The sequence below is a fragment of the Panthera onca genome, chromosome D4 (genome assembly GCF_046562875.1).
Source record: "Panthera onca isolate mPanOnc1 chromosome D4, mPanOnc1 haplotype 2, whole genome shotgun sequence".
Lineage (NCBI taxonomy): Eukaryota > Metazoa > Chordata > Mammalia > Carnivora > Felidae > Panthera > Panthera onca.
The window spans coordinates 82,340,820-82,358,475 of NC_138351.1; the positions used below are offsets into that span (position 1 = coordinate 82,340,820).

Genomic DNA, 17,656 nt, shown 5'->3' on the forward strand with positions numbered 1-17,656 from the left:
TATTAATGTGATGTATCACGTTGATTGATTTGCGAATGTTGAACCAGCCCTGCATCCCAGGAATGAATCCCACTTGATCATGGTGAATAATTCTTTTTATATGCTGTTGAATTCGATTTGCTAGTATCTTATTGAGAATTTTTGCATCCATATTCATCAGGGATATTGGTCTGTAGTTCTCTTTTTTTACTGGGTCTCTGTCTGGTTTAGGAACCAAAGTAATACTGGCTTCATAGAATGAGTCTGGAAGTTTTCCTTCCCTCTCTATTTCTTGGAATAGCTTGAGAAGGATAGGTATTATCTCTGCTTTAAACGTCTGGTAGAACTCCCCTGGGAAGCCATCTGGTCCTGGACTCTTATTTGTTGGGAGATTTTTGATAACCGATTCAATTTCTTCGCTGGTTATGGGTCTGTTCAAGCTTTCTATTTCCTCCTGATTGAGTTTTGGAAGAGTGTGGGTGCTTAGGAATTTGTCCATTTCTTCCAGGTTGTCCAGTTTGTTGGCATATAATTTTTCATAGTATTCCCTGATAATTGTTTGTATCTCTGAGGGATTGGTTGTAATAATTCCATTTTCATTCATGATTTTATCTATTTGGGTCATCTCCCTTTTCTTTTTGAGAAGCCTGGCTAGAGGTTTGTCACTTTTGTTAATTTTTTCAAAAAACCAACTCTTGGTTTCATTGATCTGCTCTACAGTTTTTTTAGATTCTATATTGTTTATTTCTGCTCTGATCTTTATTATTTCTCTTCTTCTGCTGGGTTTAGACTGCCTTTGCTGTTCTGCTTCTATTTCCTTTAGGTGTGCTGTTAGATTTTGTATTGGGATTTTTCTTGTTTCTTGAGATAGGCCTGGATTGCGATGTATTTTCCTCTCAGGACTGCCTTCGCTGCATCCCAAAGCGTTTGGATTGTTGTATTTTCATTTTCGTTTGTTTCCATATATTTTTTAATTTCTTCTCTAATTGCCTGGTTGACCCATTCATTCTTTAGTAGGGTGTTCTTTAACCTCCATGCTTTTGGAGGTTTTCCAGACTTTTTCCTGTGGTTGATTTCAAGCTTCATAGCATTGTGGTCTGAAAGTATGCATGGTATAATTTCAATTCTTGTATACTTATGAAGGGCTGTTTTGTGACCCAGTATATGATCTATCTTGGAGAATGTTCCATGTGCACTCGAGAAGAAAGTATATTCTGTTGCTTTGGGATGCAGAGTTCTAAATATATCTGTCAAGTCCATCTGATCCAATGTGTCATTCAGGGCCCTTGTTTCTTTATTGACCATGTGTCTAGATGATCTATCCATTTCTGTAAGCGGGGTGTTAAAGTCCCCTGTAATGACCACATTCTTATCAATAAGGTTGCTTATGTTTATGAGTAATTGTTTTATATATTTGGGGGCTCCGGTATTCGGCGCATAGACATTTATAATTGTTAGCTCTTCCTGATGGATAGATCCTGTAATTATTATATAATTCCCTCTTCATCTCTTGTTACAGCCTTTAATTTAAAGTCTAGTTTGTCTGATATAAGTATGGCTACTCCAGCTTTCTTTTGGCTTCCAGTAGCATGATAAATAGTTCTCCATCCCCTCACTCTCAATCTAAAGGTGTCCTCAGATCTAAAATGAGTCTCTTGTAGACAGCAAATAGATGGGTCTTGTTTTTTTATCCATTCTGATACCCTATGTCTTTTAGTTGGCACATTTAATCCATTTACATTCAGTGTTATTATAGAAAGATACGGGTTTAGAGTCATTGTGATGTCTGTATGTTTTATGCTTGTAGTGATGTCTCTGGTACTTTGTCTCACAGGATCCCCCTTAGGATCTCTTGTAGGGCTGGTTTAGTGGTGATAAATTCCTTCAGTTTTTGTTTGTTTGGGAAGACCTTTATCTCTCCTTCTATTCTAAATGACAGACTTGCTGGATAAAGGATTCTCGGCTGCATATTTTTCCTGTTCAGCACATTAAAGATCTCGTGCCAATCCTTTCTGGCCTGCCAAGTTTCAAAAGAGAGATCAGTCACGAGTCTTATAGGTCTCCCTTTATATGTGAGGGCACGTTTACCCCTTGCTGCTTTCAGAATTTTCTCTTTATCCTTGTATTTTGCCAGTTTCACTATGATATGTTGTACAGAAGATCGATTCAAGTTACGTCTGAAGGGAGTTCTCTGTGCCTCTTGGATTTCAATGCCTTTTTCCTTCCCCAGTTCAGGGAAGTTCTCAGCTATTATTTCTTCAAGTACCCCTTCAGCACCTTTCCCTCTCTCTTCCTCCTCTGGGGTACCAATTATGCGTATATTATTTCTTTTTAGTGTATCACTTAGTTCTCTAATTTTCCCCTCATACTCCTGGATTTTTTTATCTCTCTTTTTCTCAGCTTCCTCTTTTTCCATAACTTTATCTTCTAGTTCACCTATTCTCTCCTCTGCCTCTTCAATCCTAGCCGTGGTCGTTTCCATTTTGTTTTGCATTTCGTTGAAAGTGTTTTTCAGCTCCTCCTGACTGTTCCTTAGTCCCTTGATCTCTGTAGCAAGAGATTCTCTGCTGTCCTCTATACTGTTTTCAAGCCCAGTGATTAATTTTATGACTATTATTCTAAATTCACTTTCTGTTATATTATTTAAATCCTTTTTGATCAGTTCATTGGCTGTTGTTATTTCCTGGAGATTCTTCTGAGGGGAATTCTTCCGTTTGGTCATTTTGGATAGTCCCTGGAGTGGTGCGGACCTGCAGGGCACTTCCCCTGTGCTGTGGTGTATAACTGGAGTTGGTGGGCAGGGCAGCAGTCAGCCCTGATGTCTGCCCCCAGCCCACCACTGGGGCCACAGTCAGACTGGTGTGTGCCTTCTCTTCCCCTCTCCTAGGGGTGGGATTCACTGTGGGGTGGCGTGGCCCGTCTGGGCTACTTGTACACTGCCAGGCTTGTGGTGCTGTGGATCTGGTGTATTAGCTGGAGTGGGTAGGCAAGGTGCACAGGGGCAGGAGGGGCAGGCTTAGCTCACTTCTCCTTAGGTGATCCACCTCAGGAGGGAACCTGTGGCAGCGGTAGGGAGTCAGACCCGCTGCCGGAGGTGTGGCTCCGCAGAAGCACAGCGTTGGGTATTTGTGCGGAGCAAGCAAGTTCCCTGGCAGGAACTGGTTCCCTTTGGGATTTTGGCTGGGGGATGGGCGAGGGAGATGGCGCTGGCGAGCGCCTTTGTTCCCCGCCAAATAGCTCTGTTGTCTCCAGACTCAGCAACTCTCCCTCCCTTTGTCCTCCGGCCTTCCCGCTTTCCGAGCAGAGCTGTTAACTTATGACCTCCCAGATGCTAAGTCGCGCTTGCTGTCGGAACACACTCCGACTGTCCCCTCCGCTTTTGCAAGCCAGACTCAGGGGCTCTGCTTGGCCGGCAGGCTGCCCCTCCACCCCGGCTCCCTCCCGCCAGTCCGTGTAGCGCGCACCACCTCTCCGCCCTTCCTACCCTCTTCCGTGGGCCTCTCGTCTGCACTTGGCTCTGGAGAATCCATCCTGCTAGTCTTCTGGTGGTTTTCTGGGTTATTTAGGCAGGTGTAGGTGGAATGTAAGTGATCAGCAGGACGCGCGGTGAGCCCAGCGTCCTCTTACCCCGCCATCTTCCTCTCTGCCCATTACCCATTTAATGCCCATCACCCACCTCCCCTCCAGCAACCCTCAGTTTGCTCTCTGTATTGAGTCTCTTATGGTTCCCCCCCCCCGTTTTTACGTTATTTTCCCTTCTCTTTCCCTATGTTCATCTGTTGTGTTTCTCAAATTCCACATATGAGTGAAATTATATGATATCTGTCTTTCTCTAACTTATTTTACTAAGCATAATACCCTATAGCTCCATCCATGTTGTTGCAAATGGCAAGATTTCATTCTTTTTGATTGTCTAGTAGTATTCCATTGTATATACACATACCACATCTTCTGGATCCATTGATTAGTCGATGGACATTTTGGGCTCTTTCCATATTTTGGCTATTATTGATAGCACTGCTACAATCATTGGGGTGCACGTGCCCCTTTGAATCAGCAGTTTTGTATTCTTTGGATACATTCCTGGCAGTGTAATTGCTGGGTTGTAGTGTAGTTTTATTTTAAATTTTTTGAGGAAACTCCATATTGTTTTCTAGAGTGGCCACACCAGTTTGCATTCCCACCAGCAGTGCAAAAGGATTCCCCTTTCTCCACATCCTCATCAACATCTGTCCTTTCCTGAGTTGTTAATTTTAGCCATTCTGACAGGTGCAAGGTGGTATCTCGTTGTGGTTTTGATTTGTATTTCCCCGATGATGAGTGATGTAGAGCATCTTTTCACGTGTCTGTTAGCCATCTGAATGTCTTCTTTGGAAAAGGGTCTATTCATGTCTTCTGCCCATTTCTTAAGTGGATTATTTGGTTTTTGAGTGTTGAGTTTGGTAAGTTCTTTTTTTTTTTTTTCCAGTGAAGCAATGATATTTTTATTTTTATTATTTATTTTTATTCTTATTATTTTTAAATTTAAATTCAAGTTAGTTAAATACAGTGTAGTCTTGGCTTCAGAAATAGTACCCAGTGATTCATCTCTTACATATGATAGCCAGTGCACCTTCCCAAAAGTGCCCTCCTTAATATCCATCACCCGTTTGACCCATCCCTTCACCCACCTGCCCTCAATTTGTTCTCTGTATTTAAGAGTCTCTTAGTTCTTTATAGATTTTGGATGTTGACCCTTTATCGGATATGTCATTTGCAAATGTCTTCTCCCATTCTGTTGGTTGCCTTTTAGCTTTGTTGTTTTCCTTCACTGTGCAGAAGCTTTTTATCCTGATGAGGATAGTTCATTTTTGCTTTTTTTTCCCTTGCCTCTGGAGACATGTCAAGGAAGAAGTTGCTGTGGCCGAGATCAAAGAGGCTGCTACCTGTTTTCTCCCATAGGATTTTGATGGTTTCCTCTCTCATATTTAGGTCTTTCATCCATTTTGAATTAACTTTTGTGTATGGTGTAAATAAGTGGTCCAATTTCATTCTTCTGCATGTCACTGTCCAGTTTTTCCAACATCATCTGCTGAAAAGACTGCCTTTTTCCCATTGGATACTCTTTCCTGCTTTGTCAAATATTAGTTGGCCAGATATTCGTGGATCCATTCTGGGTTCTCTGTCCTACTCCATTGATCTGTGTGTGTGTGTGTGTGTGTGTGTGTGTGTGTATGTGTGTGTATGCCAGTACCATACTGTCTTTGATGATTACAGCTTTGTAATACAGCTTAAAGTCTGGAATTGTGATGCCTCCAGCTTTTTCTTTTTTGACATTGTTTTGTCTACTTATGGTCTTTTGGGTTCCATACAAATTTTAGGACTGCTTTGATCACAGACTCTAAAGTCAGAATTACCAGATTTAAACTTTAAACCTCCATCTTTTTCTAGGTGACTCAATTTCTTAATCAATAAAATGGGCCTAACCATGACTTTCTCATAGAGCTCTTTTGGATCTCAGTGAGATACTGCACGTCTATTAATATTCTGATTCCATCTTTATTTATGTCTTTGTTTCCACCTAGACAATCTCAGGGCAGGAAAAGTTTCTGAAGTGTCATCCTCCATTTTCTCCTTAGTTACACCAACAACATGAAACCAGGAAACCACACATTGAGTGCTTCTGAATTCCTCCTCCTGGGCCTGTGTGAGCAGCAGGAACAGCAGCCTCTCGTCTTTGGCATTTTCCTGAGCATGTACCTGCTCACTGTGCTGGGGAACACTGTCATCATATTGGCCATTGTCTCTGATCCACACCTCCACACCCCCATGTACTTCTTCCTGGCCAACTTCTCCCTCACTGATCTGTGTTTAGCATCTACCACAGTCCCCAGGATGCTGGTGAACATCCAGGCCCATAGGAATACCATCACCTATGCTGGATGCCTATCTCAGATCTACTTCTTCCTATGGTTCATTGGTCTAGATGTTTTCCTCCTGGCAGTGATGGCATATGACCGGCTTGTGGCTATCTGTCATCCCCTTCGCTACACCTTGGTCATGACTCCCAGATATTGTACTGGTCTGTTGGTCATGTCCCTAACCCTCACTCAGTCATACTCTCTGACCCACACCAGTCTCCTGACTCAGTTATCCTTCTGCACTGACAACATCATTCCCCACTTCTTTTGTGAACTTCTCCCCCTGATGAAGCTCTCTTGTTCCAATACTTACGCCAACCAGTGTGTGCTGATGTACTGGGGAGGGGCATTGACCATCTTGATCCCCTTGCTAATTATCATCTCTTATGTCCGCATTGTGGCTGCTATTGTGAGAGTCCCATCAGCTAGTGGGAAGTGGAAGGCCTTCTCCACCTGTGGCTCTCACCTCTCAGCAGTTTGCTTGTTCTATGTGTCTGCTATTGGGGTGTACTTCATTCCCTCCTCTGCTGATTCAGCCAGCAAGGACAGGGTTGCAGCAGTGATGTATGCTGTGGTGACCCCCATGCTGAACCCATTCATCTATAGCCTGAGAAACAAAGACATGAAGAGTGCCTTGGGGAGACTCCTGAGCGGAAGGGCACTGCGATCTCCATGAGGCCGAGGATGTCATTCTGGGAATGCAGGGGAGATCAACTTAGAGAGTTATCCAAATCCTGCATTGGCCTCTTGCTAATTTTTCAACCTATGGCAAATTAAGTAACCTCAGTGAGCCACAGTTTGCCTGCTCATAAAAGGAGGTAATTAAATATTCTCTATCATGTTAACTACACTAAAATAAAAAATAATTTAAAATATATTCTCTATCATGCAGTGTTTCTGGAAGAATTAGGAGAAAAATATGTAAATTTTCTCATTCTGGGTCTTATGCTTAGATTTTTATTACTTTTAATAATATTCAACATATTCCCTTGAGGTAAATATTTGCATTTTACAGAAAAGAAAACAAAGGCTCAAAAACAGTGTGTGTGTGTGGGGGGGGGGGGTTAAGTTAAATTACTTATCTGAAGTTACACAGCTAATATATGGCAGAGCCAGAATTTGAACCCAGATATCTGATTCCAAAATGCATACCTTAATGGTTACATGATGGCTAAATGGACATGAAATCCACATATTTCTCTCAATTACTAGTTTGCTTTCTTTTCTTGCTTCCCTCACATCATTCACATACACAGTTCCAATCAACAACTTCTCTCTATACTAGCAAATGACTTGAGGTTGGGGCAAGGCAAATCAGAAACTAGGATGGAAGAATGAACACTCTCAGAGATCCTGATTCTTCGCCAAGGGAGCACACCCCCTGCTGGAGCATAAGTCTCTAGTTAGATATTCTGAAATAATCTATGAATAAAGCCACATGATCAGAGAGAAGGGTACTTGGACCACATTATGTGGGGCTGTCACCGAGTTTCTTTTATGGGGCCATTATTCTTCTGCACAGTGCCAACAATCTATGTTCAGATCTATTTTAAAATATATCAGTTTTATTATTGTATCTCCCTTAGGGATGCTGCTAAGGATTTATCCTCACAAGGGGATAAAGATTTTTCAATAATCCACAGGATAAATTTTGGAAACTTCAATACATTCCATCCATTTCTTCCATGCATAATTGGAACTCTGAGATCCCACTGACAAACTCAGATTTTTAAAATAATTTTTAAGTGAAAATAAGACTTACACTAGAATCAGAAATACCTGGTTTACGTATCAGTTCTACTATTCACTGCTTGTATGTCTTCTAGATAGTTACCAACGCCCCTCTGTCTCAGTTTCCAAACATAAACAAGTGAGTAGTAATAGTAACTATAGTAACTATCATCTAAGGCTGTTGTGAGAAATCAAAAAGATAACACATGTAAACTGCTTAGCACAGTGCTTGACACATATGCTACAATCTTCAAGTTCTGCTTAAAACACAGCTCAAATGCAATTTTCTCTTCTCCCTCTGGATAGGTGAATCTAGAGGACTTCACTGAGGACGTAACATTTGTGATGGGTCTTAAAGTATGGGTATGTCATTGCAAAATAGAAAAGAGAAGTTTTTCAAGGCAGGAGGAACAGAATACAGAAAGGTATAAATTTATGTAAAGAAAGGAAAATGAGAAGCTATAGCTCTGTAGGTGAGTTGAGATGGGGATGTAATGTTCCCAATCTTGGGATGTCCAATCATTTCCTGATGTAGTCAACTTTACAATGTATGCAGACTGGGTACTGCCACCTAAAATGGTCTCTGGCCATTAGTTCATTGGTCAGTGTATGCTTATGATTCAACTGATCTTCAAACACTAGAAGGCAAGAAGGATGGTGACATCAATATCTGGCTAGACTTCAGGTAGCAGGAAAAGTCAGGGATTTGCTGCTGGTATTGTAACCCTAGTTGGCATCACTAGAATGCATGGGTAGTAGCAGAGAATTGCAGGAGCATACCTCATTTAAGGAGAAGGTGGTCCAGAGCCATGAGATAGCCTTATTACTGAGACATATCTCCAATATCTTTTTAAAGCTGGAGGCTATTTTTCCTGTACCAGAAATTCACTCACTACGACTAGCTGCCAATCTCCTGAAGTTGCCTCACCCAGTTGATGGGCTGCTGACTACAGACACATTAGTGAGCCTACCCAAAACCACTAAAAGTATTACCCAGCTGAGCCAAATCTGAAGTGTTAACCCAAAGAAATGTAAACAAAGTAAATGGTTGTTGCTCTAAACACTAAGTCTGGGGAGCCTTTGTTATGTAGCACTTGGTAATTGATAAAGCTCTGCTTGAGGAAGATGATATACAAGATGGAAGTTGCTTTCTTTAGAATGTCTGCCTCCCTCATTTTCTTTAGACTAATAACTTGGAACAGATTTCAGCACAGCCCCAACATGAAATAACAGTCCCGGTTACAGGAACATTTACTTGATTCATCAAAAGGGGAGTAGGATTTAGCAACACATACCACTCATAAGTGGAGGGATACAAATCGCTGGACAAGAAAGTTATGAAACATTTTCCTGGGAGGGGTCAAAGTGCACAATGCATGAGCACTCTCCTATGACCCAAAAGACAGGAACACCTGGAACAAGTTCTCACAGGCTGTTGGGATCATTGATAGGCTTGGACATGATGGCACTTACAGCAAATGGAATGTAGATGCTAGTACACCTTGTTAAAGTACTGAAGGAGAGGTCCGAATCTCAAAGATATGGCCATGTTAGAATGTATTTATAAGACCAGAGAACACACCAGGCAACTATGTGCCCAAGACAGGACAGGAGATACTCCTTTCACTAAAGCAAGAAAGAACACACTAGTGAGGAGGACAACAGAATCACTGAGAAGTTGATTGGGGGCTCTTTCTCTTGGGACAGAATGAATAGAAAATGCTAACATGGAGCTTGGCTCCCTGGTATCAACAGGTCCAGGTGGCAGCACTTAACCATAAGAAGTAATATGAATGAAAATACCAAATATCAAAATCCATGGCAAGGCCATATCTCCTATAGGGATTTGTTGAAGTAGCTAATAAATGGCTCTGTTTTTAGGGCTGAAGTAGAGGGGAAGCCAAAGAGGGTATTGCTTAAATTATAAATAAATAAATAAATAAATAAATAAATAAATAAATAAATAAAATAAAACTATGTAGACACTGATGGTAGCTTTTACAATAAAGAATCATAGTCCCTCACCCAGTTATAAGACTTAAGACAGGGTGCAAGGGTCCAGCAGCAAGCCATCATACACGGGAAATGCTCTATTTGGGATTAGGGGCAAGCAGGTCCAGAAAGCACAAGCAAACAGGGATGGTCAGCACAGATCCCCATGTTCTCCACCTTTTTTTCAGTTTCTTTTCACTCCACACACATCATTAGTCACTGGGGTGGAAAACACTTGAACCTGGTTCATGGACAAAATCATAATACATTGTAATGAGCTGAAAATGGATGGATGTATACTGCCTGGAATGTACACTGTCATAGACAACCCCACCCAGGAGTGACTCTAAGGAAGGGAGGCAAGGAAAAATCCAGTGGGCACAGCATCCACTTGCTTATCATTTTTGCACAAGAATAGAAGCCAAAGATAAGAATATAAACAGCCTCTTTGGAAGTGATGAATCCCTTACTCTGATAATATTGTTAGTATAATTTAAAATCACGTGTCAAAGTAAACTAAACATTATTCAGAGATAGAACTATACATAGTACGTAGCAGGTCCAGAAGGACTTTTATGGAAAGGTAGCAAATTACAGCAAAGAATAAAAAAAAATGAATAAGGTATACAAGGATTCAACCAGGAATAAGTATTCAGGAACTTCTTGCTGCTGTCAATATGCTCGATACCCCAATGATTTTTACCTTGATAGGGTAAATAATGAACTAAGTATTTTTATACCTTATTTTATCTGTCCTTTTGCTGCCATGAAGGATGTTCCACGATGGTATTCGCAAATTCGGTTGCACTAGGATCACCTGTTTTGTTTTGTTTTGTGTCGTGTTGTTTTGTTTTTACAAAAAATATGAGGGTCCCTTCTCTAGAGAGTTCTAAAGCTCCAGGAAATACTAATTTGCAGCTAGAATTCAAAAGCACTGACAATGACAGAAAGCTACAAAGAGTAGAAGTGAGCAAGAGATGTTATGGAAACAGAACTGGGAAAGAAAAGTCAAGACCCATATTTAGAGAGACCACTACGAAACATTACCAAGGTTGGGCTGGCTTGGTTCCAACAACTTGCATGACCTCTATTCTAAATAGCCTATCCCTGTAGAATCTTCACTTTTCTTTCTCCACCAGTTCAAGTGAGCTCACACATTAAGGCTCAATAAAATGTCATATGATGGGTAAAACTACCTGACCACCGTTGTGCAGATTATTTTTCTTCCTTCTGTGGTCCAACATTTGTCATGGCAGCTATCACCATCTTATTTGATTAACGCTAACTTGAACACATGACTCTACCATGTATAGACAATATGGACAATATCTTATTTATTTTTACATTTTACCAATAGTGCATAGCACAGTACCTGGCACATGGTAGGTATCAACATATACATTCTAGCTTAATGTGACCATGTTTCTTGCCACAACCATTAGCATTGAAATCAGGATACGAAAGCATGCAACAGTTTGGACTCCAGAGTCAGACTAGAAATAAATTTCAATCCTTCTTTCCCCACTTACTAGCTATAGTCTCAATCTGTAAAAGGTGATAATTATAGTATTTAACCCAAGATCATTACAATTGGAGAACTAAATGGCATAATACATTTAGAGAGTTAAGAACATGGAATAAAATCGATATTAAGCTTTATGGAGAAATCATGATGACTGGACCTGTGTTACAGTTAATTGCATATATGTGCAACTACATACCATATGGAATTCTCTAAGATGAATTCCATAAAGGCATGGAATCAGTACCTCCTCTCCCTCACACAGTATCTGGCAAATGGGAGATTAATGAATTTGGTTGAATTGTAGGTTAAAAAAAGATTCACACCTTAGAATGACAGCAAACAAAAGAAGTTCTAATTGACCTTGCCCCTGTGTGGCTTATCATCACCCTACACAAACACCAGGGAAATATTCACATTTATAGGACAGGACAACTTCTTTATGAAATACACCAACCACATACATTGTTAGATCTAAAGCTTAAGAGAATGATTCTGGGTCATTTTTTTAAAACCTAAGCAAATATGATAAGGGATGATATTGCTTCATAAACACATGTGTTCTCCAGGGCGTAACTTCAAAATATGAATATAGGATCAAATTCTCTGAGAAGAGAATGTATGAATTCCAAAAATCTTACTGAGTGCAGTCTTCATATCATTGTTCCTGAGGCTGTATATGAAGGGGTTCAACATAGGAGTCACAACAGTGTAAAATACAGCTGCAATCCTGTCCTTAACCCCAGAGTGTGATGAAGGGGGAAACAGATAGACACCAATAGCTGTGCCATAAAACAAGAAGACAATGGTGAGATGGGAGCCACAAGTGGAGAAGGCCTTCTGCCTGCCAGGGGCAGATGAGACTCCAAGGATGGTGGAGATGATGTATGCATATGACAAAATGATCAGGGAGAGAGGACCAGTGAGTATCATGGAGCCCACAGTGAACAGGGCTACCTGGTTGGTGCTGGTGTCTGAGCATGACAGCTGCAGCAGAGGGACCACATCACAGAAGAAGTGATGGATGCTGTTGCCTGCACAGAAAGAAAGTCTAGCCATAAGCAAGGTATGTAGGAGGGCAGCAAGGTTGGTGAGGACCCAGCATGCTGCCAGAAGGACCACACAGACAAGAGGACTCATGAGCTTGGAGTAGTGAAGAGGCCTGCAGATGGCCACATAGCGGTCATAGGCCATCACCCCCAAGAGGAAGTCATCCAGTGCTCCAAACGTCATGAAGAAATGCATCTGGGCCAAACACCCTTCATACGGTATGGTGTGACTATGTGTCTGGATGTTCACCAACATCTTGGGGACTGTAGTGGAAGAAAAGCAGGCATCAGCAAAAGAGAGGTTGGCCAGGAAGAAATACATGGGGGTGTGGAGGTGTGAGTCAAAGCCAATGGCCAGGATGATGAGCAGGTTTCCCATGACAGTGACCAGGTACATGCCCATGAAGATGCCAAATAGGAGAGGCTGCTGCTCTGGCCTCTTGGAAAGACCCAACAGAAGAAACTCAGTGACACTGGACTGGTTGATTCTGTCCATGCCACTACTCTTCCTGGAGGAAGAGAAAAGATAAGTCAAAAAGTGTTAAAAAAAAAAAAGTTGGTGCTTCTATCCTTCTCTAAAAGAAACACCCTCACCCAATTCACATATGTCTTTACTCCAAGTTCCTGGACCTTCCCTCCAAGGTCTGCACATCATTCCTTACTCCTCAATCCACCCAAGAAAGGAGGGCAAGCAGGCAGAGAGATTAAAATGCAAAAGAAAGGTGGAAGATGAGTTTCAGGATACTTCCATCAATGCTACATGTTCACTAAGATCCAAATACCCTGGCTTCCATGGCCTAAGCCCATCTAATTTGCAAGCAGTAAGAGCTGACACTTTGAACTGTAAGCACTACACAATGTGGCATCTAATTGAAAACCCATACATTTTATTGCATATACTTCACAAATGAGTTTTTGAAATTCAGTGAAATTAACTCACTTGCATAATATCACAAAGAAGGTAGTAAATACAGCATGGGGGGCCTGAAGCCATTTCTGGTGCCCTTAAACACCCTGAATCAAGGCTACCTTTACTTAAACTCTTCCTCTGCAGGAGGCAGACATAGGGGACTCTCTCTAAGGGAGAAGTTTCTACTGCCCATCTCAGGACTGGCAGAAACAGGAGGCAGGGGCTCCACCTGGGATCTTTTGTGTATCTCAGAGGGAAAAACATAACTGCCTTTTTTTTGGAGCACTCACCTCATTTATCTAGCTCAGACAGAATTCACCATCAGAGACAAAACTCCCTGCACCTGTGTTCTCCCTTTTGGTGTCACAGGACCTTGATTTAGGCATGCAGGCTCTTCTTAGCCATAGCAAATGATAAATCCGAGGCCCCAGGGCTGTTGGGTATGTTGGGCCAGCCAGAGAGCAGCAACCTAGACTACAGCAGTGGAGGTGGGATGAGCCTTGCGCACGCTGTCACAGAAGTATTTCTAGGTTCTGGGTCCCAGGAGTAGGATTTTCCAGGCTGATCCCCAGGGACAAATATGAAGTAATTGCTCTACCTTCATGCTTCATCTCCCTAGGCCAACACTCACCAAGGAGTGTGGGCAAAGGGAATGCACAGCACATAGATGGTTTTGCACGTGATAAGTTTTGTCCCCAGGGATATGTGTGAATCCCTATTTTTCATGCACATATACCCACAGAAAATAACAATGACAAATCCCAGAAAAAGAGGAAATTTTAATTTCCAGAGTTACCATACCACAATATTCAAAATATCTGGTTTTTAGCAAAAAGGTTCAGGCATGCAAAGAAACAAAGATGTATTGCTGATTCAAGGGAAGACAGAAATGAACAGAAACTGTCCCTCAGTTAAGTGCAGACTTTGGAGTTTCTAGACAAAGATTTTAAATCAACTGCCTTTAAAGAAATATACTCAAAGAGCTAAAGGGATGCAGGAAGCAATATCTCAACAAATAGAGAATGTCTAAAGAATGATGAAAGTCTAAAAAGAAACCAAACAGAAATGATAAAGCTGGAAAGCACAGGAATCAAAGTGATCAATTTATGAGAGGGGTTCAAGATCAGAGTAAAGCAAGCAGAAGAAAGAATCAGCAAACTTGAAGATAGATCACATGAAATCATCCAGTCTGAGGATCAGAAAGAGAAAAGAGTGAAAAATAAATAAGCAGACCCTAAAAGACCTATAAGACACCAGCAAGCATGCTGACATATGAATATTGGGAGTTCAAGGACAGAAGACAGAGAAAAAGGAATAAAGAATATTTCAAGAAATAAAGTTCAAAAACATCCCAGACATGATAAAAGTCATAAATCTACACATCTAAGAAGTTCAATAATCTTCAGTTGGATAAACTCAGAGAAAGCCACATTGAGACACATTATAATCAAACTGTTGAAATACAAAGACAAAGAGAAAATCTTAAAAGTGGAAAGAGAGAAGCTAACCAGTATGTAAAATCAATCCTTGATAAAATTAACAGTTGATTTCTCATCAGAAACCATGGAGACCAGAAAGCACTGAGATAATACATCTAAAGTGCTGAAAGAAAAAAATTATCAACGAAGACTTCTATATCTGGCAAAAAAAAGTGAAGGAGAAAATTAAATATTTTCAAATAAAAAAAATAAGGAATTTGTTCAGATAGAACTTCCCTATATGAAATGCTAAAAGGAGTCCTCCAGGCTGAAATAAAATGATCAAGAAAAACATCATATGATTTCACTCATATATGGAACTTAAGACACAAAACAAATGATCATAGGGGGGAAAGGTGGGGAAGGGATGGTTTAAATAGGTGACAAGTACTGGGTTTTGTATGGAAGTGTTGAATCACTAAATTGTACAACTGAAGCTAATATTACATTATATGTTTACTATTTGGAATTTAAATAAAAACAAAATGAAAATAAAATTTTAAATGACTCAAAAAATACAATAAAATAAAATAATACCAAAAAAATAAAGAGTAATTAGAAAAGAAAGATAGAAAGATAGAATGAATGGATGAACAAATGAAAGAAAGAAAGAAAGAAAGAAAGAAAGAAAGAAAGAAAAAAGAAAGAAAGAAAAAGAAAGAGGAAGGAAGGAAGGAAAAAAGAAAGGAAGAGATATTTTCCAAAGAAAACATCCAAATGGCCAATTAACACAGGAAAAGATGCTCATTAGTCATTAGGAAAAGGCAGATCAGAAGGAAGGAAGGAGAGGAGAAAGGGAGGAAGGGGGAAGAAGAAAGGAAAAAAGAAAGATCCTAGATGGTAACTCACCACCATATAAAGACATAAAGGCCACTGGTAAACGCAACTACATAGGTAAATATAAAAGCAAGTATTCTTGAACTTTTTTGCAACTCTTCTTTTAGTTTGCTATATGGTTGAAAAATAGATTCATACAACAATAACTATAAATCTATGTCAATGGGCACATGATGTATAAAGATGTCATTTGTGAAGATAACAATATAAAGGGGGAGGGATAAAGATATATAAGACCAGAATTTTTGTATGCTATTGATACCAATTCAAACTAGATTGAGTTTAAGATGATAATTGTAATCTTCAAGGTAACTACTGAGAAAATGAGTGATATATACAGAAAAAAGAAATTAAAGGAAAATCAAAAAGATAACACTAAAAAAATTAAACACAAAGAAAGGCAGTAATGGAAATTTTAGGAATAAAAAACTATATAAAGCATATACAAACCAAACTGTAAAATGGTAGAAGTGAGTTCTTCCTTACCAGTAACTATTATAAGTGTAAATGGATTACAATCTTGAATTAAAAGGTAGAGGCTGGCAATTTAGACTTAAAATAAAGCATGATCCATCTGTATACTGTCTATGAAACTAACTTTAAATCCAATGACACAAGGGAAAATAAAAGAATGGAAATAGATATTCCATACAAACAGTAGCCAAGCAAAATTTGACAGAACTACAAGACAAACTACCCCAATTAAAAAATGGCCAAAAGACTTGAATAGATATTTTGCAAAGAAGACATTCAAATGGCCAATTAACACATGAAAAGATGCTCAACATCATTAGTGTTTAGAAAAACGCAGATCAGAAACCACTATGAAAATACAAATCAAAATCATCATTTCATAACCACTAGGATGGCCATAATTTTTTTTTAATGGAAGGTGACAAGTGGTGAAAGGGACGTGGAGAAACTGGGACCCTCGTATATTGCTGGTGGGATGCAACTGGAGTGGTCACTGCGGAAAATAGTTTGGTTCTTCCTCAATGACTTAAACAGAGAATTACCATATGATCTATCAGTTCCACTTCTAGGTATATATCCAAAATAATTTAAAACAGATAATAGAACAAATATTTGTACAAAAATGTAGCAACTCCATTCACAGTGGTCATACTGTGGAAATAATCTCAATGTCCACCGACAGATAAATGGATAAACAAAATGTAGTATATATGTACAGTGGAATATTATATGGCCACATAAGGGAATGAAGTACTGATTCATGCTATACAACATAGATGAACCTTGAAAATATCATGCCTGGTGAAAGAAGGCAGACACAGAAGGCCACATATCGTATGATTCTGCTTATATTAAATATCCTGAATAAGCAAATCTATGGTGATGGAAGAAGATTAATGGTTGTCATAGACTGTGGAGAGGAGGGAATGGGGAATGACTTCTTAATGAGCACATGGTTTCTGTTTGGGGGGGTGAAAAAGTTCTGGGACCAGACAGTCATGATGGCTGCACAACATAATGAATGTACATAACATCACTAAATGGTATACTTTAAAATAATAAAAATGGTAACCATTTTATGTGTATATTTCAGCTATAAGTAAAATAAAATGAAGAGGAAATAATAAAATGTACATAGATATCTGCTCATTTGAACATAAAGAACTACAAGAATAATAAATCAGAAATAAATGAGTTTGAAATTGACTCCCCACCCCATTCTTTTCAGTAGGTTCCCTAATCTCTTGACTCAATGATGACTGAGGAACCTCTCCTAACCTTCCTACTCTTTCCTTGTCCATCAGGCTTTTAGTTACAAATCAGAGAAGCTGATTCTAGCAGATGTGGGCATTTCTTCAAATATAGAAAGTATTTAAAAGATGATGGGTCTAAACCTCTGGGACACAGCAAAGGCAGTCATAAGAGGGAAGCATATAGCAATCCAGGCCTTCCTAAAGAAGGAAGAAAGGTCTCAGATACACAACATAACATTATACCTCAAAGAGCTGGAAAAAGAACAGCAAATAAAATCCCAAACCAGCAGAAGACAGAAAATAATAACAATTAGAGCATAAATCAATGCTATCAAAACCAAACCAAACCAAACAAAACAAAAAAACAGAATAGGTCAACGAAACTAGGAGCTGGTTTTTAAAAAAATTAACAAAATTGAACACCTACCCAGTTTGATCAACAAGAAAAAGGAAAGGACCCAAAGAAATAAAATCAAGAATGAAAGAGGAGAGATCACAACCAACACTGCAGAAATACAAACAATAATAAGA

General features: G+C 39.7%; 2 protein-coding genes across 2 annotated transcripts in view; one reads left to right on the forward strand and one right to left on the reverse strand.

Annotated features, from left to right (window-relative positions):
- Positions 1-5,610: 5,610 nt before the first annotated feature.
- LOC144614088 (olfactory receptor 1G1-like) lies at positions 5,611-6,555 on the forward strand. Its single transcript, XM_078436176.1, has one exon. The coding sequence runs from the start codon at positions 5,611-5,613 to the stop codon at positions 6,553-6,555; it is 945 nt and encodes a 314-aa protein (XP_078292302.1).
- A 5,166-nt stretch (positions 6,556-11,721) lies between these two features.
- Positions 11,722-17,656, reverse strand: part of LOC132663801 (olfactory receptor 1N2-like) — a 7,708-nt gene continuing 1,773 nt past the window's right edge. The window contains exon 2 of the mRNA XM_078436142.1: positions 11,722-12,689. Coding sequence (XP_078292268.1) covers positions 11,722-12,669 — 948 coding nt within the window. The 5' untranslated portion in view covers positions 12,670-12,689. The remainder of the gene's footprint in view (positions 12,690-17,656) is intronic.